The 25,671-nt window shown below is 29.6% G+C and overlaps 4 protein-coding genes across 4 annotated transcripts; 2 read left to right on the top strand and 2 right to left on the bottom strand.

Annotated features, from left to right (window-relative positions):
• Positions 1–293: 293 nt before the first annotated feature.
• LOC145757857 (uncharacterized) lies at positions 294–6,273 on the top strand. The gene is made up of 11 exons (XM_082572472.1): positions 294–393; positions 566–619; positions 866–1,009; positions 2,185–2,295; positions 2,479–2,653; positions 3,086–3,219; positions 3,495–3,558; positions 3,699–3,798; positions 3,987–4,048; positions 4,520–4,599; positions 5,271–6,273. The coding sequence occupies exons 1-11, from the start codon at positions 310–312 to the stop codon at positions 5,382–5,384; spliced, it is 1,122 nt and encodes a 373-aa protein (XP_082428598.1). The 5' UTR covers positions 294–309; the 3' UTR covers positions 5,385–6,273.
• Positions 5,277–7,488, bottom strand: LOC145757873 (uncharacterized). Its single transcript, XM_082572473.1, has 4 exons — positions 7,354–7,488; positions 7,051–7,147; positions 6,494–6,597; positions 5,277–6,141 (listed from the first exon to the last, which is right to left on the bottom strand). The coding sequence occupies exons 1-4, from the start codon at positions 7,410–7,412 to the stop codon at positions 6,078–6,080; spliced, it is 324 nt and encodes a 107-aa protein (XP_082428599.1). The 5' UTR covers positions 7,413–7,488; the 3' UTR covers positions 5,277–6,077.
• Positions 7,489–21,434: 13,946 nt separating this feature from the next.
• LOC145753610 (uncharacterized) lies at positions 21,435–23,934 on the top strand. Its single transcript, XM_082570016.1, has 4 exons — positions 21,435–21,616; positions 21,677–21,776; positions 22,519–22,627; positions 23,217–23,934. The coding sequence occupies exons 1-4, from the start codon at positions 21,451–21,453 to the stop codon at positions 23,319–23,321; spliced, it is 480 nt and encodes a 159-aa protein (XP_082426142.1). The 5' UTR covers positions 21,435–21,450; the 3' UTR covers positions 23,322–23,934.
• Positions 23,273–25,412, bottom strand: LOC145753599 (prefoldin subunit 3-like). The gene is made up of 3 exons (XM_082570005.1): positions 25,106–25,412; positions 24,623–24,721; positions 23,273–24,224 (listed from the first exon to the last, which is right to left on the bottom strand). Exons 1-3 carry the CDS (start codon positions 25,352–25,354, stop codon positions 24,018–24,020), a joined length of 555 nt encoding a protein of 184 aa, XP_082426131.1. The 5' UTR covers positions 25,355–25,412; the 3' UTR covers positions 23,273–24,017.
• Between the last annotated feature and the right edge of the window lie 259 nt (positions 25,413–25,671).

The following is a 25,671-nucleotide window of genomic DNA, read 5'->3' as shown; positions in this document are numbered from 1 at the left end:
CTACAGCATTAGATCAGTGGGGATTGAACCCACGACTTTATGTGTGGTGTAGCAAGTGTTCTTACCACTACACCACGCTACTGGTCATATATATACAATATAGTGCTAAAACTTTTTAAGAACTATCAGACTATGTACCAACCTGATCTGCTGATGGGTTGTATTTGTAACTACCAAATTATTTGAATATTGTTTTTAAATTTTGGGTAAGAGTTCGGCAAAGTTAAAAGAATGTATATGGATTTTTTTTAGTTTTTTGTTTACGGCAATATTATTACTGTTTTAATAGATTTAAATATTAATTTAAAAATGTCAGCTGCAGATGAAGATACAGAATTGCGAGATCTTTTGCTCCAAACTCTGGATAAAAATGGAGTTTTAGGAAAAATTAAAGTAAGATGTTAGCTTTGTAATAGTCTTAAAAGAATTATTAAAGTTTGAATTTTTTAGAATTTACATATATATAATACTTTAACTTATTTTTTTTTTGTATAATTAGCGCAATCTATTTTAGGTTCAAATTTTGCAAAAAAAAATTTAAAAACAAAAATTTAATTATTTTTAGGCCGAACTTCGAGCCAGTATATTTCTTGCTTTGGAGGCCCATGATCAAAATAAGGTTATTCTTGAGCAATTTTACAGTTATAACATTTTTATGTTAACAGTCCATTTTACATTTTTTTTTAAATGCCTTTTCTTTGTAAGATCAAATATATATAATAGGCCTATTCATTTAAAAACACTAAATTTATGTTTTAAATGTTTAAAAACCTTTTTTTATGCTTAAAATAATTTGGAAAATTCTTCTAAAATTTGACCAAAAATATTTTAATTCAACAGTTTATTTTTACAACTTATTCCGCAGAATTCCAAAAGTTTAAGCAACCCGAAATTACAGAAGTTTCTGGCAGATAAAAACGGACAAATTTGTGTGGAGCTAATTCAAGAATTCCTCGATCATTTTCACCTGGATTACACTGCTGCTGTTTTCAATCCTGAAGTTTCAAGGGTTTGTATTGAAATTTATTAAAAGTAACAATTTAACATCAAATACCAATTTAAGTGTGATAGCCTATTAATTTTAGTATTAATTATTCAATACTAAATTGGGTCGGCAGCATGGTGTAGTGGTAAGAATACTTGCTACACCATGAGGTCATGGGTTCAATTCTTACTGCTCTCATGCCCTTGAGTAAGGCTCTATAAACGGTACGAACTCCTGCCGAGCCAGCACTTAATCAGCAGCATAATTATCGGGCAATTATAATCTATAATATCCCAAACTGGCACATGCAACTCGAGACTTGGTCGGAGTAACTGATGTTACTCTATGTTTAGGTCGTGCATTCGACCTTTCCACGAGGATAAATAAATATAAAATAAAGATTAAGTTCAATACTAAGCTAATGTAGTAAAGTTTAAGCATTTAAGGGTTGTTATTTTTTGCAAATAATTTAATTGGAATTTTTTTTTTAAATTTTTTAATTTTTTTTTAATTTAAACTTTAAAATTTAACATCAAAATGGCAGATTAAAAAAGACTAGTACTTACTAGTCAAATTTTGATAAATTTATATAGGCAAGATTAAATGTTTTTTATAAAATATACAAAATCATTTATAAAACATAACAGTAACATCAATATGTAAAATAAATTAATAAAAACAACGATAAACCACAAATAACTTGGTGGAAACAATGAAGTGGGAGGTTAATACAAATAAACTAAATTGTTTCACAAATATTTTTATGTCTACTTATGTATATAATGTATTTAATTTTTAAATATAAATCGCCTTTTGCCTGTCCTAAGATTGTATTTAACAAGAGCTAACATAAGTTTTTTTTGCAAGTTTTATACATAACATTTTTTGCAATTTTTGTTTATTTAGGTTTTTCACACATTAATGAAAGTAAATAAAAAGTTATATATACAATAAATATTACAACAATGCGACGGGAAAAAATGACAAAATTAATTTAATGATTTAAAACATGCCAAAAGTATTAATGTTTACACGAAGATTCTGTAGTATGTTATGGTATGGTCACAAACCTAAAATTTGTTACCATTAAAACATTATGTCTCTACAATTTAAAACGATTAATTTTTTTTTTTAATTATTATTTCTATTTCAAATATTAATTAATATATTATGTTCAAATATTATGTTTTAATTTCTAGCAAGGTAACAGTTCTCGTGAAAGCTTGAGTGAAAAATTAAAAGTTGATATTGAAGAAAATCAACCGATTCTTAGCTGTTTGCTCTCACAAAACAAAAACAAACCCAATAATGTAAATTATTTATAAATTTTAAAATATTTAAAATATTTATATAAATAAACAGTTTTTTTTATATATTTTAATTTTTTTTTCATAAAATTTTGCTATTTAAAATAAACAAATTTTTGTTTTTTAATTGACTTATTTTTTGTATAAATTTAAATTCATTTATTTTTTTATTTTTTTATTTTTTAGTCTCTTCCTTCATCTGAACAAATGGAAAAAGTGGAAGAGTGTTTTTCCCTTCACGAAGACAATGGTTTTATTGTTTCCACATCAGCCAATCAGGTTCTAGCTTCACTTTGTCCTCGATTTCCTGATTTCATGCTCCAGCGATTTCTCGATGAGGAATTACTAAACTACCAACAAAGTAAAAAAATTAAATAATCTTTTTTTTTATTTTGCATTTTAGCAAATTTAAATCTATTTTAACTTTATACATATATACACTTTATTCATGTACCCTTTTTGTATATATCTTTATCCTTGATGTGGGAAGGTCGAATGCTTGACCTAAACATAGAGTAACATCAGTTACATCGACCCGGTCCCGAGTTAACTTTGCCATTTTGAGATATTATATAGATTATAATTGCCCGATAATTAAGCTGCTGATAAGTGCTGGCTCAGCAGGAGTTCATGCTGTTTATAGCGCATTACTCAAGGGCGCTACAGAGTGGGATTACTGGGGATCGAACACAGGACCTCATGTAGTGTAGCAAGTGTCCTGACCACTACACCACACTGCCTGGTCAACTTCTTTTTAAACATTTTGTTGTTTTAAAATATTAAAATTTTTTAGATTTAAATTTACATGATGTCATGAGTTTGTACCAAAAATTACACGAAATATGTTACAACGTGGTCAGTCCTGGTTCTCCTAACAACTCAATAAATATCAATGATTTCACTTCAGTAAGGATGCAAAACTCAAAAGTAAGTTGATTTGTCTCCATATTTATTTATACTCGATGTGGGAAGGTCGACTTAATGACCCAAACAAAGAGTAACATTTGTTACCCTGACCCAATCTCTAGTTGACTTCAACAGTTTGGAATATTTTTAAACTAGTCCCATTAAAACTTAACTAAACAATCTACCTGTAGTGGGAATCAAACACAGAACCCCAGAATACAATTAATAAAACATCCTAATTTTTGTTTTTTTTTAAACATTTTTTCTGTTGTTAATTTTTATAAATTTTGTTTCAGAATGAAAGAAATATTTCTCCTTTATCTAAAAGTTTAACAGAACCAAAAGTTTCAGAAAATCAAGGTGAAAATTTTTATTAAATTTATTTTGTGACATTTTATAAATTATATATGTGAGTAATTTAACTAAATTTTAATTTGTTTGATAACTGACTTTTTAAACCAATTTTTAAGTTTTTACTAAATATATTCAAACAAATTTAGGTTTATCTGAAGATTATTTAAAACCAACCCAAGTTGAAGAAATGGAAAGTTCCGACAACTTTTTTGATGACGACGTTTACACATCAACTAAACCTGCTAGGTTCGTTTAATATTTTGATTTATCCTCGATGTAGGATTTGCCAACAACAAAATATTGAATTAGTTTTAATATTTCAACTTTCTCGATTGTTTGTTTATTAAACTAATTATTAGTTTATTGACTTAGCAGGAATTACTTTAAGGGCTAAAAGTTATTGCCTAACAATATATCAATCAATTTGTTTTTAGCAAATTACCCCCACTTACCCCATCCCAATCAACAAGCAACCCAACCATTTCAAACTGGCAGGGTAAGTTGAAACCTACAACTACTAATATTATTTTACAAACTAAATAAAGACAATTATTATAAGCCAAAAAGTGTATATTTTAAGATTCTAATTTAAATATTTGACAATATTTTAATAAACATGCACATATTTATTTGTTAAATGATGCTTATTGATTAATGTGTTAATGCTTTGTATGTCCGATTAAACAGCCGTCAAAATAAATAAAAACTGCCAGTTGTGGTGCACGGGTAAATTATCACAGGCATATATGTTAGTTGAGAGTTGTAACCATATGATGACAATTAAAATGCCGACCAAAGCACCGAGAATCAAAGGATCAACTAGTTTTGTTGATAAAACTTTACCAATATCATCACCCTAATAATAATAATATTTTATACCTTTAGAATAAAACTTATACTGGTAACAATATTGTCAATAAAACTCTAATATCAATAAGGTTTATAGTTAATTTATTTTAATTTGTAGCTGGTAGAAAACAACCCGATTATGAAGATGATTTTAACAGTGCGAGTCATCAAACTGCAAGTATTAGTGAAGATATACAGGTAACATTTTGTTTACATTTATGTTAAGAATATATTTCTTTATGTAAAATTATTCTGTATTTTTTTAGTAAGCTGGTTTTATTATTTATAATTTTTTGGTCTTTAAATTTACTTTGACCTAATGGTTCTCACTGAATTGTTTTATTAATTTAAATGTTACTTAAAATATATTTATGTACCCGGTCCTACTAATTACCACACAGGGTTATATAGGACAATACATTTACTGCACAAGATATAAAATAAAATCACGAAGACTGTTTATTTTATATTAGGGCAACTCGGGGCATTTAGTAAAAGAGAGTTAGGGCAAGGTTTAACAAAAAGTGTATTATTGTCGGTACCTGGCTTTTAATAAATGACAGTAAAAACAGTCAACGCGTCCTGTGTAGTTCTGTGCAGTAAATAGTTGCTTTTGTTTGGTAATTAGTTGGATCTTTTATTTTCCCTTGCCCCTATATATACCCTTCATAACTCTATAGTCACTACTTATCCAATGATTGGTTATTACTTTAATATTATTGCAATAATTAAATAATATTGTTCTCAATATTTTTTCTGTTTCAAAATCTCATTACTTTTTAGGGTCCAAAAAATTAAGTTGTTCAAACTGAAAAAAAAATTAAATATTTAAAAAAATATTTTATTTAACCCACTCACTTACATTAAAGGCAGGCGACAGTGTAATGAGTAGCACTCAGAGTTCAATGATTGACCTCACTGAAGATCACTCAATTGGAGAGAAACAACCTCGAAGGATGGACTACATGGAGGAAGTAAAATAAAAGGGAAACACTGAAATTTTGAGTCGTAAGAAGTGTTTTTTGTAACAAGTTTTGTACGAATTTACTTTGTTTATATACCTAAAGCAAAACCCTGTGTTTTAAGCTTAAATTTTTGGTTCTATTGTTGGATTTTTAAGTTTGTAAACTTTTGTTAACTGTTTGAGTTTTTAAATTTGTTAAAAAATGTTTTTTGGATTTGATTGAAAAACCAACCCCTGAAAAACCAACAAGTAAAAAAATATTATTTAGTTACCTATTATACCATATGTGAGAATTACTTGCCCCGTAAACTTTTAAACAATGTTTTAAAATTAATTTTAGATCATAAAGTAGATTTTTTGACTAAACCTCAAATTTTTTTTATAAATGCGAAAACAAAAGACAATAATTTGTATAAATAAAAATAAAAAAACAATTTAATATAATTTTAAAAATAAAAACCTTTTTCTTTACATATAGTTTGTTACTGTAACAAAATTTTGGGCATCATTTTTACACTTTTTTTAATCTTCTTTTATCTGTAAATTTCATATTTTCAAGTTCTTATCTTTTAACTCCAAAAAACAGTTTTTTGAAGTTTTTAGATTCAGTCCCCAATCATAATTTTCTGTGTAGTTGCTGCTAGTTGTGTAACAAAGTTTTACTTCTTTTAAAAATGAAACAATCCGATTTTTGTAACTTTTTTGTGGTTTTTTAATTTACAAGTTGACCAGGTACGATCACAAAAAAACTTCCATTTTTATAATTATTCCAATATCTAAAACAAAATTTAAAATTATTTACTAATAGTGTTTAAGAGTTAATACTGCCACAACATTTTTAGACCAAAGGTCTTAAGTTTAATCCCACTACTGTCTTATTTAAGTAGGGCACCAATGTTTAACAATAAAAATAAGGCTTTTTAAGAGAGTTAGGCTTAATCTTATAAGCCTAACTCTCTTAAAAAGCCTTATTTTTATTGTTAAACCCCATTATCTGTTTTTTATTACCTAAATTTCAATTTGTTTGCAAAGATTTTTACCAATCTAAAGGTTACTAGGAATTAAGTAGCCCCAAACTATATTAACACATGTTAAACTCAAGTTACAAACAGTAGGCATTTATTTTACCTGATTTGCATATAAATTGTAATAAAATGATATCGATACCAATCTGCTAAAGAATACCAAACTTCACGAGCAGTATGTATAAAATTTGCTAGTCCTGAGTTGTCCTAAAAATTAAAAAAATGAAGTTAGTTCTTTAAAAAAGGCTTTAAGTTTAGAAGATTTCTAGTAAAATGTCCAAGCACCTGAAGTTTAATTGGCAGTGTTGGTGTAGTGGTCAAAACACTTGGCTACAAAACATGAGGTCGTGGGTTCGATCCTCACTGCTTTCATGCTGTAGTGCCCTTGAGTAAGGCACTATAAACGTTATAAACTCCTGCTGATCCAACACTTAATTTGCAGCATAATTATTGGACAATTACGATCTATATTAACCCAAACTGCTAAAGGCAACTTAAGACTGGGTTGAGGTAACTGATGTTACTCTATGTTTAGGGCATGAGGTCGACCTACCAACATCAAGGATAAAGATGTACACAAAAAATATTTTTGGCGTAGTGCCCTTAAGTTAGGTACTACAAACGATATGAGGTCCAATTCAGCCAAAAATCAATATATACCTGCCAGTGTAGTACAAGTAATAAATATTGAATAGAAAATGTGGCCAGAAATCCAAAACTTAGACTTGATATTGCTAGAAGAATAATTCGTAGAATACTAAAAAAACAAAATTTTTATTTGTTGTATTTAAAATTTAAATTATCTATAATAAAGAAGATAACTTCACATTTTGATTACCACAATCATTTATTTAATAAACTAATTTAATCTTGGCAACAGCGGTAATCAAACCCATGACCTTAAGGCAAAAATTATAAAAACGATTACACATTGTAGCCCGATTTAAGTTACGTTATACTTACAATATAATTCTCCTAAAACTTAATTTCATTTGATGGCTAATGACTGTTGAGTCTGTCATAAACTAAAAATATTAAAATTCATTTATTTTTTGTCCATTTTATTTTCCTAAAATTTACGAAATCAAAACAATAAAAATCAGCTGATTTGTTGACAATAAAGTTTATGACCGTAATGTGACTTCAAATAAAAATCAATTATTATTATTTTTGTAATTAACAAATAAAAAATTATTTTTACTGAAATTTAATTAATTATAAACTACGTATTGTTAATTATGATCTAAACTTGATCGTGACGTCATTGGCAATAACAAGTGACGTCACACTAGTTCTTGTGTACGATTTGTAAACACCACTGTCATTCTGCTAGAATTTTTTTTTTTTTTAATCCTAGCAGAACTCCGCATTTTTCCGCGTAAGTGCATGTTGATATAAATTGGTAAATCGGTAATACAAAAAACTAAACATGATAAATTATTTATTGTTACATGAATGTTAATATTATTCTCTTTGTTTATTCCGATGTCGACTCGGATAATAATCCAGGCAATTTTGCAAAATGCAGATTTTGCGGTAGCGCAAATTATCGACCTTTTAAATAATATTAAATAAACAATATTGAAAGTTATATTAAAGTCAAAAAACAATAAAGAAACAAGATTTCGCTCCGACCCAATTAAAAATACTTTCCGAAATTTAACATCATATTAAACGAATTTTAATAAAAGTGTATGTTAGTTTTCAAAATGAACAAACTTAGTTTACGCGAACTATTGGCCGAAAACTGTTTTTTTGCGTTTTCGCTTATTATCGACATTTTAAATACTATAAAAGAAACAATATCCCGCTCCTTTAGGCGAAAAACGAATCCCACTCTCCAGCAGAAACTACCTTTCCAAAAAAATATACGAGCCAAATTTTATTTATAAATAAGTAATTGTAAATTAAAATTGCAAGCAAAGTTTAAAGCGAAAAAACATTTGTTTGCAAAAGTTATAGTAATTTCAAAAAACAATGAAGAAACAAGATTTCGCTCCGACCCAATTAAAAATACTTTCCGACATTATGAAATTTAAAAAAATTTAACATCATATTAACCGAATTAAAAAGAAGGTGTATGTTAATTTTTAAAATGAACAAATTTCGTTTACGCGAACTATCGACCGAAAACTGTTAACAAATATGTCGAAAATTCGACAAATCTTTTTATTTCCGAGTTATTTTAAAATACTTTCCGACATTATGAAGTTCAAAAAAATTTAATCACAGCTAGGTTCTGCAATTATCTAAAAGTTTGCGCAGTTTTAAGTTGCACATTTTGCGTTTTCGCTAATTATCGACATTTTAAATACTATAAAAGAAACAATAACCCGCTCCTTTAGGCGAAAAACGAATCCCACTCTCCAGCAGAAACTACTTTCCCAAAAAAATATACGAGCCAAATTTTATTTATAAATAAGTAATTGTAAATTAAAGTTGCAAGCATAGTTTAAAGCGAAACAACCTTTGTTTGCAAAAGTTATAGTAATTTCAAAAAACAATGAAGAAACAAGATTTCGCTCCGACCCAATTAAAAATACTTTCCGACATTATGAAATTTAAAAAAAATTAACATCATATTAACCGAATTAAAAAGAAGGTGTATGTTAATTTTTGAAATGAACAAATTTCGTTTACGCGAACTATCGACCGAAAACTGATAACAAATATGTCGAAAATTCGGCAAATCTTTTTATTTCCGAGTTATTTTAAAATACTTTCCGACATTATGAAGTTCAAAAAAATTTAATCACAGCTAGGTTCTGCAATTATCTAAAAGTTTGCGCAGTTTTAAGTTGCACATTTTGCGTTTTCGCTAATTATCGACATTTTAAATACTTTAAAAGAAACAATAACCCGCTCCTTTAGGCGAAAAACGAATCCCACTCTCCAGCAGAAACTACTTTCCCAAAAAAATATACGAGCCAAATTTTATTTATAAATAAGTAATTGTAAATTAAAGTTGCAAGCAAAGTTTAAAGCGAAACAACCTTTGTTTGCAAAAGTTATAGTAATTTCAAAAAACAATGAAGAAACAAGATTTCGCTCCGACCCAATTAAAAATACTTTCCGACATTATGAAATTTAAAAAAATGTAACATCATATTAACCGAATTAAAAAGAAGGTGTATGTTAATTTTTAAAATGAACAAATTTCGTTTACGCGAACTATCGACCGAAAACTGTTAACAAATATGTCGAAAATTCGACAAATCTTTTTATTTCCGAGTTATTTTAAAATACTTTCCGACATTATGAAGTTCAAAAAAATTTAATCACAGCTAGGTTCTGCAATTATCTAAAAGTTTGCGCAGTTTTAAGTTGCACATTTTGCGTTTTCGCTAATTATCGACATTTTAATTACTATGAAAGAAACAATAACCCGCTCCTTTAGGCGAAAAACGAATCCCACTCTCCAGCAGAAACTACTTTCCCAAAAAAATATACGAGCCAAATTTTATTTATAAATAAGTAATTGTAAATTAAAATTGCAAGCAAAGTTTAAAGCGAAACAACCTTTGTTTGCAAAAGTTATAGTAATTTCAAAAAACAATGAAGAAACAAGATTTCGCTCCGACCCAATTAAAAATACTTTCCGACATTATGAAATTTAAAAAAAATTAACATCATATTAACCGAATTAAAAAGAAGGTGTATGTTAATTTTTGAAATGAACAAATTTCGTTTACGCGAACTATCGACCGAAAACTGATAACAAATATGTCGAAAATTCGGCAAATCTTTTTATTTCCGAGTTATTTTAAAATACTTTCCGACATTATGAAGTTCAAAAAAATTTAATCACAGCTAGGTTCTGCAATTATCTAAAAGTTTGCGCAGTTTTAAGTTGCACATTTTGCGTTTTCGCTAATTATCGACATTTTAAATACTATAAAAGAAACAATAACCCGCTCCTTTAGGCGAAAAACGAATCCCACAACAGCGTAAAGATTAACCCACAGGAATAGGTATTTTTTGTAAGCATATAAACGCTTCCGGTTAATCCTTACACTAATTGCCTTGACCAAACCGTGATTTTTTTAAATGAAATAAAAATGACTTTAATTAATATTCCCATAAATTTAACATTCGCAGCACTAAATTTTACCTTTCAATATTTAAAGATACCTGCAGTTACACCCAAACCGAAGCAGGTTATTACAGACGATGAGCACTTTGACTGTGGCAATCTCCCATCCGGAGATTGCAACATTGATCAACGCGGTAGAACACCATCGTCGTATCGTAGAAAAAAAATGAACCTAATTTTCAAACAAATTGCTGAGTATTTGGTAGCTAATAATATTGTTGATTTTAGGAATATAAAACATCTAGACAACTTTTTGAAAAAATCTAACTTCTATAGAGCTAGTAATCCGACAATACGACGCACTAAAATCTTAAACTTATGTAAATTGTATAGAAACGAAATAGATATAATTATGCAGAAATCTTCGCGATTGAAAAACTCGTTACTTCATCCAACTAATCTGTTTGAAGCTATTGCTACGCACTACCAAACGTTTCCGCAAGTATCGCTTTCTTGGTCCTGTGTTAAATTTTATATGCAACTTAATAAGGCAAAACCATCGCAAAAAAATATAATTAAAATTCGAAGAGAGTGGGGTGTAAATTATATTTTAAGAAAACAAATCGAAAAAATGTTTTCAAATATTGACACTATTTCACCAGTTTCATGTTCAACCACGAGCGTTCGAGAAGTATCATTGCCCCCTCTTATTATTACATGTAGTCCGACGACCGAATATTTTACAATAAAATGCACTCATTGCGGGAATTTATTCGACCCTAACAATATATTTCCATGCGGTCATCTTGGCAGGCTATTAACAAAAGATCAATGGAAGTTATGTCGTTTAACTTGTGATATTTTTAAAAATTCGGCAAATCTCCACCAAAATAATAATTACTTGTCGTTAAACCACAAAACTTTAAAAAGCGATCTTAATTTACCCTCGTCCGATAAATCTAATGTTTCAAGTGATTGGGAAAATTCATTTTGTGTGGATGACGTGTTTTGCTTGTGTAAAAATATTTGGATTGCTGGGGAGCTTATGGTTGCGTGTGAAAGTTGTAATGAATGGTTTCACCCTTGCTGTGTTTTCGATAAACAACACATTGCCCTTACATTAACTGAGGAACAATGGAAAGTGTGTGGTTTGGTTTGCGAAAATGAAAGTGTTTACATAACCAATCGCACAGTGGTAAGACACTGTGTTACGCCAACTTTTTGTAGTCATTTTTTGTCAAAAAAACTATCACCTCCCAAAACTGTATCAGGCGCGTTAGATTTAAAATGTAATTTTTCCACCTCCCAAAACTGTATCAGGCGCGTTAGATTTAAAATGTAATTTTTCCACCCCCAAAACTATCTCAGGCGCGTTAGATTTAAAATGTAATTTTTCCACCCCCAAAACTGTATCAGGCGCGTTAGATTTAAAATGTAATTTTTCCACCCCCAAAACTATCTCAGGCGCGTTGGATTTAAAAAGTAATTTTTCCACCCCAAAAACTGTATCACGCGAATTAGATTTAAAAAGTAATTTTACCACCTCAAAAACTGTATCACGCGCATTAAATTTGAAAAGTAATTTTTCCACCCCCAAAACTATATCAGGCGCATTAGAGTTGGAAAGTAATTTTTCCACCCCCGAAACTGTATCAGGCGAATTAGAGTTGGAAAGTAATTTTTCCACCCCCGAAACTGTATCAGGCGCATTAGAGTTGGAAAGTAATTTTTCCACCCCCAAAACTATATCAGGCGCATTAGAGTTGGAAAGTAATTTTTCCACCCCCAAAACTATATTCAAAGAACTAAAAACATCAGAATTAAAATCCGATTTTTTGCTACTTGATACCGACGCGAGTTCTAAGCTATTTTTTTCAAATAAATCTTTAGAGAGTCTAGCCTACATGAATGAATCCATTGCAGACAAGAAAAAGAATAAAAATGTAGTAGTTAACATCGATTCGTCTTTTGTTTTATCTAACGCACAATGGAAAAAAATGATTCACAACCGTGGTGAAATACATTTTGGAAATCTTATTTACAAGCATGTTGTAATTGAAGGTGTTCATGCTATTTACGACGGTTGCGTACCATGCATTCGTAATAATTATTTAAAAAGGGTTGGTAATGTTTTAAACATTAAATCTTCGACTGAGAGTTACGAAGAAGGATGTGTTACCACGTATTGCGCGCACGCGAAATGCTGTGGTTGTAAAGTACAAACCACAGTTACACTAAACTCTACGATCAAAGAGGTAGTAGCGAAGGTTAAGGTTTATGGAAAACGATCGCATAAACCATCATGTATAAAAAGTAGACGCGTCTCCGGAATTCAGGCACAAGAACTAAACGACGTTCTTCGTAATCGCACCGCAGCGCAAGCAAAACGCCATTTAAACAGAAAATTAACTGAAACCGAGCGCTACCTTGGATCTTATACGTTCGCACCATCCCAATCTGTTTTACGAAATTTTAAAGCTAAAGGTAATTTAACAGAGCGTTATACTAGCAACTGTAGCTATAATTTAGAGCTTTTGCGCCTTGAATATATTAGGTTAGGACAAGACTGTATTCGGCAAATTACTGCGCATGAGCAAGGAGTAATAATGTACTCGCTTGGGCAAATTGGGCGTTTTGTGATTTATCAACTAGGGACGTAGTTTATTTTGATGCAACTGGAAGTGTAATTCAGCACACCGAAAACAAAAGCGATTTTCAAATATATACTTTGTTAGTAAGGAATCCTAATGAAGGTGAAATCGCATTACCGGTTGCAAGTAACATTACGCGATCTCATAGTGGAGTTAGCATTAGTCATTTTCTTGAAAAATTTTTATTCGACAAGCTTAAATTTTGCAACAACTCTAAAATGCCTGTTATGGTTATGATCGACGGTAGTATGGCTATGTGGAATGCGGTTCTTAAAGCGTTTTGTAGGGAGAATAGAGTTGAATATTATCAGCGGTGTTGGCGTATTGTTAAAGGAAAGGCGAAGTCTAGCGATATGACGACAACTTTTGTTCATAATTGTTTAAGTCATGCGATGCGTGCTGCGAAGCGAATTGTAATTAAACATTATAAAAGTTCGGCGACGCGTCTTTGCGTTATGTATTGGATATCTTTACTTTTTTCTTCGACGACTTTAGAACAATTGGATAAAGTAATGCAAAGCATAATTATTATGACTAATTGTAAAAATACTTCGGATTTAGTTAAAGCGCATTTTGAGAGTTTAAAACAAATGTCGGACAATATTGAGCACACAACAAATCTGGATTTTGATTTTAGCCAAAGTGATTCGGGTTTATCTTCGGATGAAAGTGAATCCGAGGAAATAAATTTTTTTGTTAGTAAAAGTTCAGACAAAAAACAGGAACAAAATTCACCTTTTTTTATTCACTATAAACGGCTTCACTGTAAATTTTTGGATAGTGTTGTAAAAATAAATCACGAAATTGATGATTCGATTGGGCCTAACAAATATTGTAATATAAATTTTTGCACCAATATAATTAAAGTTATATTAAGTAGGATTTCAACTACATCCCAATTACTGCTGGGGGATTTATCCAGGCATCAACAATCAGTTAACAAAAAAAATTTTGTATTTTATCAAAACCAATCCGAATTTATAAAATCTCTTAATTCGTTGAACTTGCAATCTGTTAACGTAAACAATTTAACTCAAGGTATAATAGAGCAACATTTTAGAGAGCTCAAACTTACATATTTAAAAGGTAAAAGATTTAATAGACTAGATAACTTTGTTGAAGAATTTCAAAAGGAAATTGTAGAAACAGAAAAACAATTTGCATATTCAATTATTCATTCTAAAAATGCCAAAAAAAGTAGTGATCCAAAAAAAAAACGTTAGTTGATTCCGAAATTTACGCTTCGCCAACGCAAAAAAATACGTCCGCGAAAAAAGGAACCCCAGTTGTGGTGTCGTCCTTTAAAAAAAGAAAGCGTCGCAATAAAGGATTTTACACGTCGAAAGGTGCGTCAAAAGTATTACGCTACGTTAACTTGGTTGAACCCAAAATACCTGAAAGAAAAACATCTAAAATCACGGTAATAATAGACACATCAACTAAACAACCTTTGGTCTCCCCTTCCCCTGTTGTTATTGATGTGGATTCATTACCATATAAAGAAATAACCAAACCTTTAATGATATCTAAATTATTCACACCCAGTTGTTATGTTTTACTTGATTTAAATTTGTGGAAACTTAACAAAATAGAAAACTTTGCCAAACAAATTTGGAATGCAGTACCAACAGGCTTAAATATCAAAACGTTAGCTTTAAATACTTTTGACGAACACAAAATTAAGTGGGTGGATTTGGCAACAGTAAACGTGGACCCGTCGTTAGAGATACAACGCTCAATTCGCATTTTTTATAAGGAATATATGAACGGTTGGTTTTCAACAACAATAGTTGACGCTTACGTTTCGTCCGTCGTGCGCCATCGCAACAGCTTTAAAAATTGTTTACACTTCGGAGCTGTAGATTGCGACGTAACTTATAAAATTGTAGAGGGTAAGTGTAAATTTGAACGCTATCGACGTTGTTTTACAAGCATATTGCAGGAAGATGGACAGCTTAGAGATAACGTCATTTTTCCTATACTGTGGAAAAATCATTTTTTGTTAATTGCGTTTGTTAAAAGTAAAGGTCACGTAACTTTATATGACTCGGCGGATGGTAGTAATTATTCACTTATTAATCTTATTAAGACCAACATGATTTCCTTGCTTAACGACTTAGGTTTCACCGATGACGTAAGTTTTTCGCAGCGTACGCTTATTATACAGCGCGATGGTTATAATTGCGGAGCTTGTGTTTGTCTTACAACAGACATTTTATGCGAAAATACTAAAATTAAAAATGTTTTTTTTCAGGATTTAGATTTATACAGGTGTTGGGTTGTTTTTACTTTGTTTAAAATTGCGACAAACTTTAATTCTGGCATACAAGCTATTGTATCAAATGCACACTTGCATTTCACAGGTTTATTAAATAGTGACAACATTTGTTGGTTTAATTCAGTTATGCATGCTCTAATGCCAATAGTTGAACCATTTTTCATAACCGAAACCATGATAAATACTATAAATTCAGATTGGCTTAATCTTTTTCAATTAATTCATACAATTAGTTTAAACGATAACGTTGATAATCAATTTCATTTAGAAACCGTAAAAAAAGTTTGTATGATTTATAATTTTCAATTCGGAAATCAACAGGACGCAAGCGATTTTTTTGTAAAAAGTAATGATTTTTGTGACTTGTTAAATTTGATCGGTTGTGACACAGAAATTTTATGTAGTTCGGTTTTAACTTGCGAATCGTGTAATTTGGTTCGTCCCGCAAACTTTCAAATAACCCCTAATATAATGTTAATTCCGATCAACCCTACAATTAAAGATAGTAAATTATCAAGTTATATTTCTAATTATTTTAAAGCAATTAATGAACCCGATAACTGCCAGGAATGCAACTGCAAAAATATCAATAATTGCAATTTTATTAATACCCCAAGTTTATTAGTAATATCCTTACTTAGAGCAGGCGAGCTGCAAAAAATTCAAACTCCAATATGTCCCGACAAACATTTAGAATTCTTTAATTCCGATTCTAATACTCAAAAAACTTATAAGTTAAGGTCTGTCGTAGTGCATTTGGGCGCATCTCTTGTTTCTGGTCATTACGTAACTTATAACATTTTGGACAATGGCAAAAATATATATAAATGCGACGACACTGCTGCAACAATAATTAAAACTGTTAATCATGAAACGGCTTACGACGACATTAATAAAAACGGCTATTTATTTTTTTATACGTTAGTTGGTACTACAATACTTGGTGACGATGATAATAGTTGTGATGTTCCCGAGAAAAATGTAATTTTACCCACAGAAAGTCATAAAACAGAAGCGAAGAACATTATAAATACTGATCTTAAATCGACCTTAAATAAGCAGGTAGATGGCGGCGACAATTTACTTGGATGTAAAACTTTCGATAATAATGATTATAAGTCTTTACATAAACTTAAGACTTTCTTTATGGACTGTAGTTACAATTACGTAAAGGATGTTTCTTGGCCAGAAACAAGTAGCCCGTTGTTACAAAATGTACAAAAACAAATTTTAACTATCATAACATTGCCATTTGATAAATCAAAAAACACTGTATATGGTTATCGTCATTTTTTATTTTTAAAGGGTAGAAATTACAAACTTAGTCAACACAATATGTTTAGTTGCCCTGTCACTGAAAATATTTATCGCAACTTAACTTTTTTTATCAAAAACCAATTTTGTCTGGAACAGCATACAGAGCATTCCACAAAAAAAATCGGTGACCTCGTTATTCCACCCAGAATTCGTTTATTGTTTAAACCATCTATCTTAAATTACAAACATGATCTTTATCATTATCTTTTAAGTTGCGAAAATGAAGAGCAACCCCTTGTCGTGGGATCCGGGCTTTTAAACTAAGATTGCTCAATAATTAACTTTGAAATTTTAATCGCCATGGTTGATATCAGTTTTCGGTCGATAGTTCGCGTAAACGAAATTTGTTCATTTTAAAAATTAACATACACTTTCTTTTTAATTCGTTTAATATGATTTGAAATTTATTTTAATTTCATAATGTCGGAAAATATTTTAAAATAACTCGGAAATAAAAAGATTTGCCGAATTTTCGACATATTTGTTATCAGTTTTCGGTCGATAGTTCGCGTAAACGAAATTTGTTCATTTTAAAAATTAACATACACCTTCTTTTTAATTCGGTTAATATGATGTTAAATTTTTTTAAATTTCATAATGTCGGAAAGTATTTTTAATTGGGTCGGAGCGAAATCTTGTTTCTTCATTGTTTTTTGAAATTACTATAACTTTTGCAAACAAAGGTTGTTTCGCTTTAAACTTTGCTTGCAACTTTAATTTACAATTACTTATTTATAAATAAAATTTGGCTCGTATATTTTTTTGGGAAAGTAGTTTCTGCTGGAGAGTGGGATTCGTTTTTCGCCTAAAGGAGCGGGTTATTGTTTCTTTTATAGTATTTAAAATGTCGATAATTAGCGAAAACGCAAAATGTGCAACTTAAAACTGCGCAAACTTTTAGATAATTGCAGAACCTAGCTGTGATTAAATTTTTTTGAACTTCATAATGTCGGAAAGTATTTTAAAATAACTCGGAAATAAAAAGATTTGCCGAATTTTCGACATATTTGTTATCAGTTTTCGGTCGATAGTTCGCGTAAACGAAATTTGTTCATTTTAAAAATTAACATACACCTTCTTTTTAATTCGGTTAATATGATGTTAAATTTTTTTAAATTTCATAATGTCGGAAAGTATTTTTAATTGGGTCGGAGCGAAATCTTGTTTCTTCATTGTTTTTTGAAATTACTATAACTTTTGCAAACAAAGGTTGTTTCGCTTTAAACTTTGCTTGCAACTTTAATTTACAATTACTTATTTATAAATAAAATTTGGCTCGTATATTTTTTTGGGAAAGTAGTTTCTGCTGGAGAGTGGGATTCGTTTTTCGCCTAAAGGAGCGGGTTATTGTTTCTTTTATAGTATTTAAAATGTCGATAATTAGCGAAAACGCAAAATGTGCAACTTAAAACTGCGCAAACTTTTAGATAATTGCAGAACCTAGCTGTGATTAAATTTTTTTGAACTTCATAATGTCGGAAAGTATTTTAAAATAACTCGGAAATAAAAAGATTTGCCGAATTTTCGACATATTTGTTATCAGTTTTCGGTCGATAGTTCGCGTAAACGAAATTTGTTCATTTTAAAAATTAACATACACCTTCTTTTTAATTCGGTTAATATGATGTTAAATTTTTTTAAATTTCATAATGTCGGAAAGTATTTTTAATTGGGTCGGAGCAAAATCTTGTTTCTTCATTGTTTTTTGAAATTACTATAACTTTTGCAAACAAAGGTTGTTTCGCTTTAAACTTTGCTTGCAACTTTAATTTACAATTACTTATTTATAAATAAAATTTGGCTCGTATATTTTTTTGGGAAAGTAGTTTCTGCTGGAGAGTGGGATTCGTTTTTCGCCTAAAGGAGCGGGTTATTGTTTCTTTTATAGTATTTAAAATGTCGATAATTAGCGAAAACGCAAAATGTGCAACTTAAAACTGCGCAAACTTTTAGATAATTGCAGAACCTAGCTGTGATTAAATTTTTTTGAACTTCATAATGTCGGAAAGTATTTTAAAATAACTCGGAAATAAAAAGATTTGCCGAATTTTCGACATATTTGTTATCAGTTTTCGGTCGATAGTTCGCGTAAACGAAATTTGTTCATTTCAAAAATTAACATACACCTTCTTTTTAATTCGGTTAATATGATGTTAAATTTTTTTAAATTTCATAATGTCGGAAAGTATTTTTAATTGGGTCGGAGCGAAATCTTGTTTCTTCATTGTTTTTTGAAATTACTATAACTTTTGCAAACAAAGGTTGTTTCGCTTTAAACTTTGCTTGCAACTTTAATTTACAATTACTTATTTATAAATAAAATTTGGCTCGTATATTTTTTTGGGAAAGTAGTTTCTGCTGGAGAGTGGGATTCGTTTTTCGCCTAAAGGAGCGGGTTATTGTTTCTTTTATAGTATTTAAAATGTCGATAATTAGCGAAAACGCAAAATGTGCAACTTAAAACTGCGCAAACTTTTAGATAATTGCAGAACCTAGCTGTGATTAAATTTTTTTGAACTTCATAATGTCGGAAAGTATTTTAAAATAACTCGGAAATAAAAAGATTTGCCGAATTTTCGACATATTTGTTATCAGTTTTCGGTCGATAGTTCGCGTAAACGAAATTTGTTCATTTTAAAAATTAACATACACCTTCTTTTTAATTCGGTTAATATGATGTTAAATTTTTTTAAATTTCATAATGTCGGAAAGTATTTTTAATTGGGTCGGAGCGAAATCTTGTTTCTTCATTGTTTTTTGAAATTACTATAACTTTTGCAAACAAAGGTTGTTTCGCTTTAAACTTTGCTTGCAACTTTAATTTACAATTACTTATTTATAAATAAAATTTGGCTCGTATATTTTTTTGGGAAAGTAGTTTCTGCTGGAGAGTGGGATTCGTTTTTCGCCTAAAGGAGCGGGTTATTGTTTCTTTTATAGTATTTAAAATGTCGATAATTAGCGAAAACGCAAAATGTGCAACTTAAAACTGCGCAAACTTTTAGATAATTGCAGAACCTAGCTGTGATTAAATTTTTTTGAACTTCATAATGTCGGAAAGTATTTTAAAATAACTCGGAAATAAAAAGATTTGCCGAATTTTCGACATATTTGTTATCAGTTTTCGGTCGATAGTTCGCGTAAACGAAATTTGTTCATTTCAAAAATTAACATACACCTTCTTTTTAATTCGGTTAATATGATGTTAAATTTTTTTAAATTTCATAATGTCGGAAAGTATTTTTAATTGGGTCGGAGCGAAATCTTGTTTCTTCATTGTTTTTTGAAATTACTATAACTTTTGCAAACAAAGGTTGTTTCGCTTTAAACTTTGCTTGCAACTTTAATTTACAATTACTTATTTATAAATAAAATTTGGCTCGTATATTTTTTTGGGAAAGTAGTTTCTGCTGGAGAGTGGGATTCGTTTTTCGCCTAAAGGAGCGGGTTATTGTTTCTTTTATAGTATTTAAAATGTCGATAATTAGCGAAAACGCAAAATGTGCAACTTAAAACTGCGCAAACTTTTAGATAATTGCAGAACCTAGCTGTGATTAAATTTTTTTGAACTTCATAATGTCGGAAAGTATTTTAAAATAACTCGGAAATAAAAAGATTTGCCGAATTTTCGACATATTTGTTATCAGTTTTCGGTCGATAGTTCGCGTAAACGAAATTTGTTCATTTCAAAAATTAACATACACCTTCTTTTTAATTCGGTTAATATGATGTTAAATTTTTTTAAATTTCATAATGTCGGAAAGTATTTTTAATTGGGTCGGAGCGAAATCTTGTTTCTTCATTGTTTTTTGAAATTACTATAACTTTTGCAAACAAAGGTTGTTTCGCTTTAAACTTTGCTTGCAACTTTAATTTACAATTACTTATTTATAAATAAAATTTGGCTCGTATATTTTTTTGGGAAAGTAGTTTCTGCTGGAGAGTGGGATTCGTTTTTCGCCTAAAGGAGCGGGTTATTGTTTCTTTTATAGTATTTAAAATGTCGATAATTAGCGAAAACGCAAAATGTGCAACTTAAAACTGCGCAAACTTTTAGATAATTGCAGAACCTAGCTGTGATTAAATTTTTTTGAACTTCATAATGTCGGAAAGTATTTTAAAATAACTCGGAAATAAAAAGATTTGCCGAATTTTCGACATATTTGTTATCAGTTTTCGGTCGATAGTTCGCGTAAACGAAATTTGTTCATTTCAAAAATTAACATACATTTTTTTTATAATTCGTTTAATATGATGTTAAATGTCGGAAAGTATTTTTAATTGGGTCGGAGCGAAATCTTGTTTCTTTATTGTTTTTTGACTTTAATATAACTTTCAATATTGTTTATTTAATATTATTTAAAAGGTCGATAATTTGCGCTACCGCAAAATCTGCATTTTGCAAAATTGCCTGGTTTATTATCCGAGTCGACATCGGAATAAACAAAGAGAATAATATTAACATTCATGTAACAATAATTAATTTATCATGTTTAGTTTTTTGTATTACCGATTTACCAATTTATATCAACATGCACTTACGCGGAAAAATGCGGAGTTCTGCTAGGATTAAAAAAAAAAAAAATTCTAGCAGAATGACAGTGGTTTGTAAACACGCTGCATGATAATACAAAATTTTTTTACAAAGTTAAAGTAAATTTATCATTTTCTTCTTAAAATATTGAAAAAATTAGAACGCTATTCAATAAGGTTTACAACTTGATATAATATTTTATTAAAAATTTAACATTTGTCTGCAGATAAATAAAGATAAAGTTAAAATGAATCAAAAAATATTGGTCAACTGCGCTTTTAAGTTTATGTCGATAACTTTACGAAGAAATACAACAAAAGTTTTAGTTAATGGAGGTTCAATTTTACAAACCTCTCCATATAAAACTTATCCAAATATATCTTTATATACAAGATCATATTCTACTGATGATAGTAAGTTTTAAATTTAAAATAAAAACGTTTTTCAATATTTTAATAAATTAACTTTTGCAGTTAATAAAGTTCAGTTAATGAAATTAAGCGAGGATCAGAAAAAGCGAATGGTTATGTTTGGAAAGTTTAAGAAAATTGAGGATGTTCCAGATGAAGTATCGTAAGTTTTTTTGTTTTCTATTTTTTATTGTTTTTGTAAAAAGGTTGAATTTTTAATACTCTATAGGCTAAATTACAAGGCAGCGTGATGTAGTGGTCAGAACACTTTCTACACTACATGAGGTCGTGGGTTCAATCCCCACTGATCTCATGCTGTAGCGCCCTTGAGTAAGTAGCTATAAATGGTATGAACTTCTACTGAGCCAGCACTTAATCATAAGCTGAATCATCGGGCAATTATAATTTATAATATCCCAAACTGCCACAGGCAACTCGAGACTGTGTCGGAGTAACTGATGTTACTCTATGTTTAGGTCGCACATTCGACCTTTCCAAATTGAAGATAAATTTACATACAAAAAAAACTTTTAATACGTTACTAAATCAAAAAATATCACAAAGGCACAACAACTGGAATTAGAAATAAGATTTTAGGCCATAGGAAATTAAACTGGTACTTCAATTTCTTAACATATGTTACTGATAGCACTTAGTTTTATTGCATAAGGTTTGATTCCCACTGCTGGCGATATATACCATATTGATTCTGCTAGAACTAAAACCAATTACTAGTTTTCTTATCAGGAAAAAAATAAACAAAAATATCCCAAACTGTCAAAGTTAAATTAAGACTGGGTAACAAATGTTACTTAAAGTTAGACCATGAAGGTGACCTTCAAACATCAAGAGTAAATAAATACAAAAAATATTTAATATTTAATTTATTATGTTTTAAATGATAGAAATGAATTTTATGAGAGTTATTTATGGATTGTTCGAATAAGGTATATGATGGTTGGAATAGTTTGTTGGTTCATCGGAGTTCTTTGTCTGATGTTGTATTGGAATAAGGTAAACCTAAATCTAAGTTTTTTCTCAAGTATTTTATTTGTTTACAGTAACCCAGGTTTTTTTTATATCTTTATTCTTGTTGTGGCAAGGTCAACTTCACGACTTAAACATAGAGTAACATCAGTTACCCCAACCAAGCCTCGAGTTACCTGTGGCAATTTTTTGGAAAATTATAAATTATAATTGCCTGATAATTATACTGCTGATTAAGTATTGTCACAGCAGAAGTTTATACCGTTTATAGCGCTTTACTCAAGGGCGCTACAGCATGAGAGCAGTGGGGATTGAACCCACGACCTTAAGTAGTGTAGCAAGTGTTCTTTCCACTACACCACACTACGCTGCCGGTTCAAAAATGAGTCAAAATTTTGTAAAAAGGCAGGAAAAATAAAATATTGTATAAGCCAATAAACACATTTTAAAATATTTTGGTATCTTATTAAAGATTGTATTAAACATTTTAGTTTAATAATATTTTTTTTTTCTTTTTTTAACACAGTACTTTGTTTATAAGATGATTTTATCATAAATTATGGCAATTTTAATATAAACAAATATCTTCTTTTAATTTTCATGTCTGTTATTATAGTCCAAGGAGAACGAGCATCACAAACTTATGCACGAACAATTTACTGATTATATGAGTGACAAAGACAAGGAAGCTTACCTATCTCAGTTTGAGAAAAAAAAATAAATTCTTTACAAATATTTTTTATATATACAAAGTTCAATATTATTTCTAATTGATGTCTAGTCTGACAGAACTATATACAACTATTGTCATCTAAGGGTCTTAAGTTAAATACTTTTTATTTGTGGATACTTTAATATTTTTTCTTCTTTTTATAAACATCATTGGAAGACTCTTTGTTGTTCTAGAATATATTTGTCTGTTACAGGATTTTTGCTTTATACTAATTAGCTTAAGCTTTTAATATAAATTATATATATATAGCAAAGCTTATATTTTTAGGCCTTTTTGGATATCTTTATATTTATTACGATTTTTTAATTTTTTTTATACACAGCAAAGAATTAAATAATATTTTAACTTTTAGTCCCAAAATGAACTTAATTTTACATACATGCAAATCTGTTTTGCCGATGAACCAAGCATTTAAAATTTGGTTGAAAAGTTTAAACTGTATTTTTTTATTTAAACTTTATTGAGTAAAGTGTTGGACCTCTGTAAGGAAAAGTTAAAACACTGTGCTAACTTCTATATCTTGTGCTTCTAACTTTATATTCTTTGCATATGTGTCATAATAAACTGAGAGAGGAAGTAAAATACCTATTTTAAAATAAGGAGTACAGTTATAATTCCAGCTTTTTTAGGTTCGAAAATTATACAAAAATGCAACAAGATACAACAACAAATTCTACGACATTTTTAAACTTGTGCCGCTTTCTTTTTAGCGACTTTTTGCTTTACGTCCCAATTGTAAAGTCGAGCCATTGTAACCTCAGTGGTTGTGAATTGATCGCGAAGGTAATCAAGGTCGTTGTTTATTGTTTCCAAGTTGACAATAGCTGAGCTGTAATTTTTAGTGAGAAGATCTAATGCTTCTTGGGTGGTATAAGTTAACATCACATTTGCCTGTAAAAAATAAGTTAACCATTAAGGGAGGCTTGGCTTTATTAAACTATTAACCCCCTTTTTAATTTTTGTTTTGGATGTGACCCACCTTTATAACTCCAACTCAGTCTCAAGTTTATTTTTAGTTTGAAATTTAGTTAATTCTAGTTGGTCAATAAGTATGTTGATTGGTTTTTAGATTGGCATTAATTTATACCATCTATATCATTTTGCTTAAGGGTGCTACAGCATAAGAGCAGACCTGTGACTGTATGTAGTCAAGCCAGGTGTTTTACCTAAGACACCATGCCATTTGTTCAATACAATTTTAAAAACCAGTGTTAAAAAAAATTTAACATGTTTTTCTTTATACAAATTTGTGGCTTAGAACTTAATTTAAAGCTACATTACCAACTTACCCCTAACCATAAACCCACTTCATTGGTCGGTGGAATTTTAGCTTTTGCATGAACTGCCCCCGACAACAAAAATCTTGTTGATATTTCTTCCTTAGAATCCTGTAATATTGGGATTAATTAGTTTGCTTGTAGTTTAAGGATGTTGTTGGTTCTACTTTGATTATACACCGAATTAGCTTTTATAGATATTGTATATAAAAACTTGAGGTGTTTTGTTTACAATGTTTGGATCATTTTAAGTTTACAGTTTTCATACAGTCAGGAGCTGTATAAGTGGTAGGAAATTTGTATTTTATGGCACTAAAATGTCCTATTACAAATATCGTGAAAAATGAGTACATATATATATTTAAAAGCTGTAAAAATAACATAATTTTAATTTTAGTATTTAGTTGTGAAATCAACTGATTTAAGGGGGTTTGTGAAACATTGAAATAAAGAATCTGGGTAAAAATAAAGATTGTATTCCAAGGTTAAAATCACCTTTTTACTATGCAGATGTTTAACAATATCCAAAGTTGATTTTAACTCGGGCAATTGTTGTTTTAGTCTTCTTTTCTTTTGCACCAAATTGACTTCATAAAGTTTATATTTCTGGTAATTTTCATCAAGTTTTTGAAGCATTGCTTCAGCTGACGACATGTTATTTTCCTTCATGTAAGTTTCAACGTCATCTAGAAATATTGCTTCTGGAATCCCAGAATGAGGTTTCACTTCTTTACTGTCCCCCATTTTTAAAACTTAAATTATTTTAAACAACAAATATTTTGTCAATATCTAATTTTTTACAAGCTTAAAGAAAAAGTAAATTTTTAGACATTCAATTAGGTAAAAATAGTTAATATATAACTTTGTTCAACTTTAAAAAAACTTGACTTTACGGCCTAAACAGTAAACATTAAGTAATATTTGTTACCCCGACCCATTCTTAAGTTATCTTTAGTAGTTAAAAAAAATAATGATTTTAATTATCTAATAATCTTATAATTATTAATTAGTTTTTTTTTTGGTTTTTAGCACATTGATAAAAGTAAATAATAAATACGATA

The sequence above is a fragment of the Corella eumyota genome, chromosome 1 (assembly GCF_963082875.1).
Source record: "Corella eumyota chromosome 1, kaCorEumy4.1, whole genome shotgun sequence".
In the NCBI taxonomy this organism is placed as follows: domain Eukaryota; kingdom Metazoa; phylum Chordata; class Ascidiacea; order Phlebobranchia; family Corellidae; genus Corella; species Corella eumyota.
This window is presented reverse-complemented; position numbering and strand designations above follow the sequence as displayed.